Source organism: Belonocnema kinseyi, chromosome 3 (assembly GCF_010883055.1).
Source record: "Belonocnema kinseyi isolate 2016_QV_RU_SX_M_011 chromosome 3, B_treatae_v1, whole genome shotgun sequence".
Taxonomy (NCBI): Eukaryota; Metazoa; Arthropoda; class Insecta; order Hymenoptera; family Cynipidae; genus Belonocnema; species Belonocnema kinseyi.
Window position 1 is genome coordinate 16,692,959 of NC_046659.1, and position 13,235 is coordinate 16,706,193.

Sequence of the window (13,235 nt, forward strand, 5' to 3'; positions counted from 1 at the left end):
TAAGGTTTTCACTACTCATTTAATTATTTATCAAAATTATATTAAAATTCTGTTTTTTGTTTGTTTTTGTTTCTTGATTATTTGAAACGTATAATCTTTTTCTTTATAATTTGTTTAATTACCATTTTCTTATACATAAAATTTTTATTTACGGCTATTAATAGTACTCAGAAGGACAAACAATTTATCCTGATGACTTTTTTTTATACAAAAAAATTCTCAGTTATATCATTTTCAAAATTTTTAATATCAATGGAAAATCAAAATTATAAGCCAAGCAACGTACAATATGAAAAAAAGTAAAGAAAGACATTGCTTTTTAAAAGCCCTACAAGATTATCATACAAAATTTTTGGATTTTCTTGTAAAATTGAAAATTTTAATGTTTATTGCACAAAAAATAATGAGATATGAAAAATCCCATTTTGTGGTCAAACTATGCAGGAAACGAAAGAAGATGAATCAACAAGAATTGTGATCTCAAAAAAGATCTACAAATTCGTTAATAATCACTTCTTGATAGGAGGCGTACCTTTTTTTTATTCGCGAAAAATAACATTGAAAATATAAAAAAACGTTGTGAAAAAATGATACAAGTTACGAAAAAAAAAATTATTTAACAAAAATTATTTACCCGAAAAAGAGCTCCAAATTTGTTATAAATTATTTTTTGACATGACACGTAGTTTTGGTATTGATCATGAAAATTTTATTTAAAAAAATGAAAAATTTGTGGAAAAACAACAAAAGCTACAAAAACAAATTGATAAAAAAAAAGTTATTCGCCCAAGAAAGTGATACAAATTTGTATTAATTTATTACATTCTTATTATTTATGATGCAGAAAGTATTAGAATTGCCCGAAATTTGACACCACAACATTCAAATTTTGAACCAAATGACGCAAAATACGACAAAAAGTCTCAAAGAGAAATGATAGGTTTTGAAAAATCCTACAAAATGTCTTTAAACCACTTTTCAATAGGAATCCTAATTTTGTTTTATCGTAAGTAGTATATGCAGATAATCGAAAATTCCAATATTACGCTAAAAGACGCAAGATACGTAAAAAATCTGAAAGAAGACTTGTAGGATATTTTGCTTTATACATGTATAAAAAATAATATGAAAACCAAAATCCTATTATTAGCATAACAACGCGAGATAGAGAAAAATGTCTAAAAAAAGGATTGTATTTTTTAAGTTTATTTTAAGGTGTTTCAGAAAATATAAATTTACAACTGTCTGTGAAAAACGAGATATTTTTGATAAAGTTTCATTCAAGCATTCTAAATGTAAAGAATAAATATCTGAGTGGGAATCGCGGGAATCAAAAGACGCGCGCCCCAGGCGCGCTCAAACTTGCGAGTCACGGGCTCAGCACCCGATAAGAATGTGCCCGCGACAATAAATAGTTCATTTACGGATTATTTTATTACAAACTAACAATTAAGAGATAAATGTGTTTGAAACTTTCCAATAATTTCTGACCTTTCAGTTTAAATTGAGAAATGTTAGGCAAAATATTTATTTATTCTGATCAACCACAACCACTCGAGTAAAATTCAAAAATACATTTGTTCAATTTTGAAATTATGGGATTCTCAATTAAAAAAATCGGGACATAATTTACATACATAGTAAAATACATAAATTTCTATGAAATATTATATAAAAAAATAAAATAAAAATATATTTATTATATAATTTTATCGTTTCATTATAATTTATTTAATTCGTAATTAATTACACAAACATACAAATTTACGAATTATTGTTTACTTAAATTAATAATCGTAAGGGAGGCGGTATTCCTACAAAATTTAACTCTACATCTAAATACTCCAAATCGCTAATTATACATGCGAGAACGCTGTACGATCATATTTATTTAAAAAATTAATTATTTTCAATTTCAACTCAATATGTTTATCAATTAAAACTTTTAATGTCTTCAAACGTATATTTCCATTTTGTAGAATCTCTACCGCTTTTCATCAAAACAACAAAATAATATAATTCAAAGGCAGTAAATTTTAATTGCAAAATGACGAATTTTTTCCATAAAAGATGTCAGCTAAAAATATTTATTACAATACAATTCCATTTTAATTCAATTTAAAAGTAAATCTTATGCATCTACATATTTTCTTGATGCGAAATTTATTCAAATAATTGATTCATTAATTGGAAATGATAAATTAAAATTCTCGATATAAGATTTTTATTTTATATTTTTAAGTATTTAGTATTTACCGACTTAGTATCGGCTATTTGATGGACTTGTTCGACGGGTGAAGATTGCAGGGGCAAAGAAGTTGCTGTGTGATTTTCGCGTTGAGAGGCATGGGGGGATCGGGCAATTTTCGCCGAGAGCGCCGTCTACAATTAGTTCCTCGAACTATACACGTGCCGCATCTAGGCTTATAATATCTTTGCTGACACCACTGTCTGTGCATAAAATTTTTTTCCCATTGTCCCATGCATGCAGGTTAGGATGGCATGCCTAGTCCTGTGTTTCTTATGTCCATGGTTTAAACGCATGCATGGGACAATGGGGAAAAAGTGTATGCACTGACAATGCGTAAAACGGAAGTGACGGAAGGATATAACTGATTTCAAATTGCAAAACAAATGCGAAATATGAAGTATTTTCCAATCGTAAAGTGTTCTCAGATTTAGGAAAATCATATGTATTCTTTAATGAAATTTTTATTGCATGACATAGGATAGTACCTCTGATAGTACGTAAAAGGTATTTCTTATTAATGCATAAATTTTCCTTACTATCTTTCAGTAATACATTCATATGCTTAATAAATGAACAACTTATAACCTTAAAGATCATGGAAAGAGAAGAAAAATAATCGTTTCAAAGAAAAATTATTGAAAGTAATCAATTTTTCACTCCAAACACAGACTTCATTCAAAACATGGACATGAACACGCGGACTACGGAACGACGCCATCAGAAAATAATTAGGGTCGATACACAAACTACACACTCTACAACTAGGTGACACTAGCTAGTGATTTAACGCAATCTGCAAAACGCAACCCATTCCGAACTCATGGGTCGCCACCCTAACTTTCAGTCCTCGAGAATAAATAAATAATCCATAATAATTAGAAAATTTCAAATTGCCACTCAAACAAAGCAGAGTTTATTGCGCAGCCTCGTGACATGTGGTTAAAATAATCCGTTTAAACGTAGCGGCATTGCCGAATTTATCCGAAAAGTACCGTAAAAAACCGAAGCCACAAATACAACAATAGCGCCGCTCTCGCGACATTTGGACTACCTAGACCCTTACCGCATCTAGGTAAAATATCTTTGGTCAAAGTCAAAGAGGTTCGCTCGAGGTACATTCATACGTCCATGATGCAGACTGGTGCTCATTGCTCGCAGGACACTCATGCTTCATATGTGTTCATTGGCGGTGCGCGGTACATGGGTGCTTACTGTTTGTATCAACTAAAAAAGGAAGTTTTACGAAAATGACGCAGGAAGGACAGTAAGTATATTCGAATTTCTACGTTATTTTCTATAACTTAAGATCTTTTCTTCAAACAAGTTTTTTGAGACTAATGTTACCTAAAAACATCTAATCATCAGACGTTTTTGTTGATCCGTTGAGGCTTAAGTAGTCGCGCCATGTTACTTGATTTTTATTGATTCTCGAATTTTCGTAAAGTTGACAAGGTTAACGATTTTAAATATTGCGCTTCAAGTATTGTATCTTGAAATAAATGATATATTCTATGTTACAAATCTAAAATTCAGCAGAGCTACATTTTGATACAATGTAGTCATGATTCTATTGGTATTTTGTGATAAATACGTTTAAAAAACGTGGTGATCGGTTTACGATGTCTATCAATCTCATTCTAAATTAATGCTATTTTGTAAAGAGGGACCTAATTTCTACACACGAATTTCCAAGATTAACTATACTGTATACTGTTTTAAGAATTTTTTTCATTAGTGTTTAAAAATTAAATTTACTTTCGGTCAGTTCTGCTGTTCGGCTTTTTCAATTTTTAAATGAAGACAAGGTAACTTATCAAATACAACTAATTGCAATTGTTTCGCCGAATTTGTGTTAAGTCCACACGGGATTCGCGGGACGGTTTTGAACCTACTTTCCAGCGTGAATTTTCGCTCGAATTATTTTCATTTCTGGTATGTGCGTTGAAACTGCACCATAACCTTAAAATTGAATTTCCTCAGTTTACTCCATAAATATCAGTCCTATGCATCGCTCCCACCTTTCTGATTTTCTTAGCTTGCGGTCGGTGAATTAATCCGACAGTTGGCGCTCCATTCAGGACGGCTGACATCTGTATTGTATTGCATGGGCGAAGCCTACAACTAATTAAATAAATGAGTTCTATCGGAGAAATTCACGAAAATAAGTCAAAGAACGTGTAGTTTAGTGAAGATTCTATATTTTTTATTAGGCGTGTGCAAAATAAGTGTTTAAACAATGGGATATAAGTGTGTATAGCTCTTGGTTGCAACTCAGGCTACGACTATAATGAAGAAAATAATTACGTTTTCCTCGTGATAAAAGATCTGGATATTTCATTTTAAACCCATTCAATTTAGAAATTTGTAATTAAAAAAAGAGTTTTTTGTACAAATGACAGTTGCAAAATGATTCATTTAGGAAAAATCCGAGTAAGTTTCAGAAATATTTATAAATTTTGAAGATTTAAACATAAAATTTTAAGCTTGAAAATATTTTTAAAAATTAAAAAAACAAAGTATCGATTTCTGAATCATTCAATGTAAAATTTTTAAGTTTTTTTAAGGATTTTGCAAAAGTTTGAAGTGTTGCAAAAAATTTCTTACGATTGCTGGGAAGATTTGAAATGACTTTATTTTGCAAAACTAATTTTAACAGAATATTCAAAAGGGTTTCACAAGACGTGCACAATTATCCACAAATAATTTGAGACATGTTAAAAGTTTTTTAAAAAAATTTTGCAGGATTTAATAAAAGTGTTCGAAAAAATTAGAATACTCTGAAAAAATGCTTAAAATATTAAAAATAATTTCAAAAAAAATTTGAGATTTGAGAAGATTCCAAAAAATTAAAAATAAAATGTAGATTTTTTAACATTGTGAAATAAATTTTTAAAGCTGTTTATGGGTTTTGAGAGGTTCGAAGATGGTACACATTTTTTTAAGATTCATGGAAAAACTTAAAATGATTTTCTATTCAAATGATACTAGGGGAATATTTAAAATATTAATTGGAATGATATCTCTTAATCTAGTGGTTGCTTCTAATTTAGTCCGAATATCGTAGTTTGTGATAATTTGGGCACACTGCTTCCAACGCAGGCCGACGTAAGATTACGAAATCCGTGACGGCAAAGTTTTAATGTGGATTCCTATAGGATTTTTAGCGACTAACATGAATCTGAAAGTTTTAAATCGATACCTCGAATAGTTTTCGATTTATCGATTTTTTAAACTTTTTTTTTAATGTACATAATTTTTTAAGTTCATTCCGATAGGCGATTTTTGTACAAGAAAAAAGAGTTTTAATGTGGATTACTATAAGGGAAAAGGGGCAGGAGTGTGATCATACATTATTTCTATGGCCAGTCACAGGGGTGCTTTCGCTACCTCGAAAACTAATCGAGATATCGATTTAAAAATTGAAGATACATATTTCTCGCAAAAAATAACATCGAAGTTCATATTCAGAAATTATGTTTTACAAAAAAAGTCAATAATTTTAACATAAGAAATCGATGTATCGAAAATTATTCGAGGTATCGATTTAAAACTTTCAGATTCGCGTTACTCACAAAAAATCCTATAGGAATTCACAATAAAACTTTGTCGCCACGGATATCATAATCTCCTCAGGCCGATAATATCTTGTTAGTATTTTGACCCTGGTTTGGTAGTAGTCCAAGGAATCGTAGAGTTTGCCCACACGTAAGAATTATTGACCTGTATCCGCACCGGGCCTTGATATTCGTAGTACATCCCCGTAATCGATTGGAACTCAAAATGTTCATAGGTGTTTTCTGCCGCAGTATGAGTAATCCAGATGATGGTGAGGGCTTATAAACCCTTTTGATGACCGTGATTATACATGCTTATTATTCTTATGGGAACACCGAGATAGCAAATGAATCTGCAATGATTGAACTAAATTTATACATTTGGCAACGAGAGTGCTGTACCGTTTTGTACATACGGTAGAAATGAAACTCTTTAACAGTGAGTGACCAAGAGCTTGTCCGCATGTTCAATGAATCTTTTACCATCATTGGCCTCGATAACTACATTATTATTCTCGGTGAAGCCTACGATAGTATAAGTTCCAGTTGCCGTTTGATCAAAGTTATTTTCACTGTTTTGGGCCTCGGAAACTCTTTTATAGTCGAGATTTTCGCGGGGTTGGGCTTTACACCTTCGCGTCCGATGATGTGTCCCAAGCAGCAACATCTGGATATAAAAAGTCTCACTTGTCCGGTTGAAGCTTTAAATTGGCATCTCGAAGTCGTTTAAACAATCTTAGAGCCTTTTTGTTATGTTCGTCTGGTGTCTCAAAGTAAATAACTATGTCATCAAAGTAAACGAACGCTTCAGTTGCCAACATTCTTTTGAGCACAGTGTCCATCAAACGTTCAAATGTTGCGCGAGTATTTTTTATCCCCATGGGCATTCGTTCATATTCGAAGTGCCCTCTCGGTGTTGAAAATGCAGTTTTAGCTCTGTCCGCTGGGTATGTCTCAACTTGATGGTAACCGATGGCAACATCGAAAACAGACAAATATTGGGCTCTTCCCAATTAATCTAGGATGTCAGCGATGTTTGGAAACGGATATGTATCTCTTGTTACTTGCTCATTCAATGCTCGATAATCGATTACCACACGATATTTAGGTTCCCCTGATCGTCCATTTTCTTAGGGATGATCATGACAGGAGAACTATACGGAGGTTTAGATGGTCCAATCACACCACTTTTGAGCTGCTTATCAATTTGTATTCGGTATGGCCACGGAAACAGCCTGGCGCCATCTGTTACCTAAAAGTGGCAATTTCTAAGGGATAAATTCCACTTGTTTACATGCGATTGAAAATAAATAAATTTATACTGACAATAAGAGTTTAATTATTAGATAACGGGAGTCCCCCTAGGAAAGCTGATAAAATCTCGAGTGAGGGAAATTAAACTTTTGCTCGAGTTTATTAAACGGTTCGGTCGGAGTTGTGTTTTGAATTTCTCTTGTCTATGACAGATCTCCTATCGGATTACAAATAGCACATAAAGTATTTCAATACTCTTGTTTTTTGAAAAAGAAATACTAAGGTATCTGGAAAAATTATTGTGTTAATTGGGTAAGTAATATTATATTTATACAATCTATTATTTTTGTAAGCATAATGCTAGTTGTGAGATTTAGAAATTAGAAAGTTTAATTATCCCATAATATTTATGGAGTATATTTTATTTTAATTTGAATTTCATCCAGTATATTTTGAGAATAAGCTTTGTTTAAACAAATTTAAAGTTGTTGAAGATAAATTTATGTCATTTAACGATAATACAGTAATATTTTTGTACAAAAAATAATTTTGAAAAAGAATTTATTTGAATAAATAAAATTTGTTTAAACAATCAAACATTAATGAAACAATGGAGGTCAATATTTTACTGAAGAAAGAGTAATAATTAGTCATTTTAAAAATTAAGAAAAAAATTTTTTAAGGCAAATTTAATTTCTTTAAATAATTGAAAATTAATAAATGATTATTAATAAATATTGCACTAGGCTAATAGTAATCATTTTTGAGAACAAGCGAAATTTCGAAAGAAAAATTATTCAAACAAATTAAATTTGTTTAAATAATTGAAACTTAATTGATCAATGTTGAATATTCTTAATATGCTCTATTTCAAACATAGGGATATTCTAGTGTACAAATTACACAATTCCGGATAAAAATACGACTGGTATTTTCATGTCCTAAGATGCCTGTGGCACATTTTTATTTTTAATTTCATAAAGTTAGAGTAAATGTTTACTGTAACCTTAAAAATACATAGTATCTATAGTATGGTAACTTTACAAAATAGCAACACTTCTCAAAAGGAAAATTTTCAGCAATCCTACATGTCATTATTTATTTGAATTTTGCACAGTGAGTGTCCCGTATCCTATTTATAATTTATTAATATTCTTAAACCAAAGAAAAATGTTAGGAAATTTCTAATTATAATTATAAATTTTGCTAATACTTCTCTTTGTATTAGAATATATTTGTTATTTAATATACACCTGAAATTTAACGTATTGGGGATAACTAGCGGACGTTTGTTTGATAACGTTGCACTGCATTTGGCTTATTCCCTTTACTTTCAGCTCCTTCACCCTTACCACATGAATTACTACTAAACTTCTTCCCTTATTTCGTGTTTCAGCATTAAAATTGATAGAATGACTTATAGCTTGAAATCCTGTTCTAATTAAAATATCAATCATCAATCCGTTTGTTGACATTCTACCGGCAATTTTTATGGTTATGTTCATAGCCAACAATGAAACTAGAACATGTTCAGCTGGAATGCAAAGACAATTTTTTCACTAAATCTTTTTGCAAGAAATTTTCCTCTATTATGTATATTCGTTTTGAAAAATGTTACGTTTTCGAATCAATAATTTATTTATTATATTTAAAAAGAATTCACACGTGCTAACTTGTGTAAATGTCAAATTTCTATCCTCTAGGAATTTCAGGCTTTGACCTCTGCGGTTACTGCCTGTCATATCCGGTTAATATCAAGGTCATGTCCTTATCCAGTAGCTATTTGTTCCTGAGCTTCTGGAGAATGACGGAACTGCTTTCTTGAAATGACAGCATCACTGATGGTTGGTATCCTATGTTGCACCTTATTATTGACGCTGAGTATTTCTCTATTGAGTTGTTTTACCCGTGGTTTTATTTTCATAGTACGAGAGAAAGGTATGATTTCTTTTTTTTAAACTCTATCGTGCTTTTCTAGATCCAGGGTCGACAAATGGTATCGGAGTGATAGGCTCTGATATAATTACGAGAGAGTTATTGCTGAAAGAAGGCTGTGCTTGCTCCTGGCGCACATAAGGGCGACCAATTATTTCTTCGACTGAAATTGGGAAATCGTTGGGAACGACATGAAATTTCACTTGGTTATTGAGTATCTTTACCCACACTGTCCCCCCATGGGTTTCAACCATTTCAGGTGTTATACCAGAAATTTGAATAGAATTATCCCCTACAGTGATGTCTTCTATTAGTGCTTTAAGCTTGATTAAATTGACGTCCGTTCCGGAATTCACTAAAAACGAAGCCAGGAAGTTCGGGTGCAGTTAAACGTACTGCACGCGCGCAATCTATTAGGGGCTTCATCATCATGGATGTGTTATTACCGGGACCCGAGTAATTTTCCTCTAACGAATTTTTCGCTCCACTTAAAGAGTCCCAAGATTCTATCGTGGTAATCGCTTATACTTTATTGTTGGTGCATACGAAGATTCACCATTGCTTCAAAGTACCGCTGTAAAGTCCTTAACGGTTGGGAATTATTTCTCGCGGACACTTTCGCGAGCAATGCCCTTTAGTTTAAAAAGAACAATTTTAATAAAAGATTTTTCCGTTGCGTTTGTGACATAGAACGTTCCGTTGTCTATATCCTGCAGGAATTCCTCTAAAGGGGTTTTTTTTTTGTCAAACGTTGGAATGTTAACGGTGCTTTGTTGAAGGGTAATACTTTCCAGCACGGTTTTCATCGCGGCACTTACATCCATGATGCTAGATTGATTTTTGTTTGTTTGTACACTGTATTTTCCTCAATGGGCATACCTATTGATTTTATCGAGCTTTATGGAAGAGTTTGTTTCCAAACGCCTTTATCTAGAACACCTAAGGATAGTAGAATTCCGTTCCCTGAATTCACCAACCCGGAATAATTAGCGAGTATTATTTATAAAGAGTTGTGCCTTCAAGGGAATGTCTCTTGATTTATTTATTCTTAAAACAACAACCTCGGGGTTGCAGGGGCGGTAAATTCCAGGAATTGCGGACCTACGGATGCCCCCTCTAGTAGCGCGATATTAGGTGCTCGCATGCGCAAATCATGAGCAAAATAGCACGCGTAGTGGGAGAACCAAAATTAGTGTGCGTGCCGTACGAGTGATGACGTTTTATGGGGAATGTACACGTATCGGGCAGCAAGTTATCGGACTTGTACTGTAATAAAATACAATTTACGTGTATTTCAAGCTCTTGGTTTATCTCGCTGGGCATTTAATATTATTTTTCCTTTCAAGCTATACCCAAAACGTCAGTGCACACTTTTTTATCCGAATGACCACCTTACACTCTCTGTCTCTCCAGGAATCGAATATTGTTTAGTGCTTTTATTGGATTCCCAGAGGCGATCGTTCCAGATTCTGGAACGATCGCGTTACATTTGTCTTTATTTTGACTATCGTAATTGATTTTCTCCCTTAGGGTTTGACCTTCGTTTTTTATTCAAATCAGACATTTTCGAAATCTAGAGCTATCATTGAAGACAATTGATCTTTTCAAACCTCGTTAATAATGCCATTTAGTTGAAAACCGATCATACGCCTTCCGATAAGGCTTGCAAAGTGATCCTTTGAAAAGGCTTAGCTGGCCAAGGAGGCTTGCTTATGCTTTTTGCATTTTGAATCAAGTGTTGCATAATTAGAGAAGTCTATAGTTAAATACAAAGAATATATTTAATCGGGAGGCAATCAACTGCTGGCCGAAAAGGCTTGCCTAAACCTTTTGCACTTTCGATTATTTATAATCCCTGCGACAATTGAAGCCATTATTTGTTTCTACCCTACTTGTGAAATAACGAAATGGAAACCAATCACACGCTAGTCGAGAAGGCTTGCAGAGTGATTCTTGGAAAAGGGGTAAGCTGGCTAAAAAGCTTGCCTAACCTCTTTGACAAAGCAGATCTATGGATTATTATGTATTTTTTTTAAACTTCACAATTGACTAAAATCTCAAAATAGACAATTCAAGGAAAAGGAAAAAACGTTCATGTAATTAGCAGTCGAGTGGAGTTCGAGGTTCGAATCCTACCACCGGCACCATTTTGTCTGTTACAAACCAGTTTAAATAAATTGTAAATTTATTAATTGATTTTGATCTGAGTAATTTTGTGGCAACATGGTGCCGAATGAGCTGATACGTCGGAGGAACAACAGGCCAAACTAACTCTCGTTAGTTTATTTTCGCAGCCAATAGTTTCATGGAAAATTACAACTTCCCCTATAATTAGAAATAAAAGAGACAATTGAACCGCTGGCGACCAAAAGGGGAGACGGACGGATTCAGCCTGAGAAGTATTGTCCTGAGTGTCAATTTTAAAAATCTTTCTAATTTCAATTTTAAAGACTGACACTTGTAGAGAATTTCAAGGCGCATCTTTTTTCCTCTTGCAAACATTTAGAGGTTTTGTAGTTTTTGAGATAATTGGTAAAAATTGGATTTTTTGAAAACATAAAATTCCAATCTTTTTTCACTTCAACTCGCGCTAATTTAGCCAATTTTCATCATTTCCCAACAGTAACTCCAGATATTATCATTAAAATAATTTATTTATTAAACATTTAACATATAATATTATGCATATTATTGAAAAAGAATAAATTAATCAAACAATATTTTATTAGAAACTACTTTTAGTCATTTTCGTCACTCTCTTCAGTTTCTTCGGCACCTGGATTCTGAGTTTGTACTTTTAAAAAATATGATTCGAAAAATTCTTTTCCTTTAGCGCTTAAATACTAGAAGAGATTTTTTACATCCTTTATTTTGGCAGCTTTTAATCCAATTCGGGGATTCAGTTTCAATTCGTTCTAATTTTTTCAGCTTTTGCGAATATGTGCCAAAATTCCTATAGCACTGGCAATAGGAATGGCCTCGAACTGGAAACACATATTTAATCTCGCTTTGCAAATAAATGGACAATAAAACCAAAAAATAAAACACTGTGTAGTTTTTATTTTGTCCCGGACATGAGCCTGAAAATAATGTTATGCTGTTGAACTTGTCTTTAGCAAATTCTTTTAATACCGCGTATTTGATAAAACTGCAAACAGAGTTAGCACCCTTCTTTACAATTCCCTCAAGAATAGGGAACATGTAACGCTGATTCGTAGTACGTACATGTAAGTTAAATAGAAAAAGCCATGCTAAACGTGGGTAAAACTGCGCGGACACGGGTATTTTTGCTAGTGGCAAATTCTGTGCAAAATCAAATTCACAGCATAGACTATTATTTTCAGAGAGTATTTGCTTTTTTAACTTCAAATAAATATCAGCATTGTTTTTGTGATTAATTACTTCTTCGTTTACCTCTCCATTTGTCTCGTTTTTGTAGCAAGTATTGCACACGTCAGTTCTAGGTAATTTAAAACTGAAGACAACATTTCGGTTAAAATACTTAAAATAAACGGTTTGACTTATTGTCAATTTAGCCCCCGTTTTTTCTTTATAATATTTTCCGAGTAATTTGTAAAGTTCTACAAGATTTAATGAAGGATTATCAAAATATTTTAGGTTGGTAGAATTTCGTTTGTAATGTGAACTGTGATGTGGAATTGATTCGCAATGCTCTTCAATCATTTTTTTTTAAATTTCTGTTAATTTAAAACAACTTTCGCGTACTCCACCTGCCAAATTTTTTAAAGGCTGTTTATTTAAAATCCTTTTTTGAACATTTTCAACTCTTCTTTTGCCCAAACATAGAAAAGCACAAAAAAATTTCTTACAAATCGGAACGGTCCTAGTTTTTCACCTGCATTCGCTTGGATAGGATCCTTGCATTTTAACAATCCTCTGAGAAACACATTTTGTTCATTATAGTTCCCGAGATTCCAAAAATTTGTATGTACGTTTTCTTGTTGCACATTTGAAAACTTTTGGTAAAATTTTTCTCCACAGTAGGATTCAATAGGTTTGAAAGATCTCTCTGGGATTAGAATATCTTTAGCAATATCGTCTTTTTTAGTTTTAGACTTTGTAATATACTTTTCCCTAAAGAAATAACAAATAATGCTATTAACTTCGTCATTAAAAAATTAAAATAATTACTTTAGACTATCTACATATTATATATAGTTCAGTAAAATAATTATTTAAAAAATCAGGAATAAAAAAAGTCATAAAATATTAAATTTATG

General features: G+C 32.4%; 1 protein-coding gene across 1 annotated transcript in view; it reads left to right on the forward strand.

Annotated features, from left to right (window-relative positions):
* The first annotated feature begins 3,365 nt into the window (after nt 1-3,365).
* The window catches only part of LOC117169188 (prostaglandin E synthase 3), a 143,340-nt gene continuing 133,470 nt past the window's right edge, over nt 3,366-13,235 (forward strand). The window contains exon 1 of the mRNA XM_033355415.1: nt 3,366-3,515. Coding sequence (XP_033211306.1) covers nt 3,499-3,515 — 17 coding nt within the window. The 5' untranslated portion in view covers nt 3,366-3,498. The remainder of the gene's footprint in view (nt 3,516-13,235) is intronic.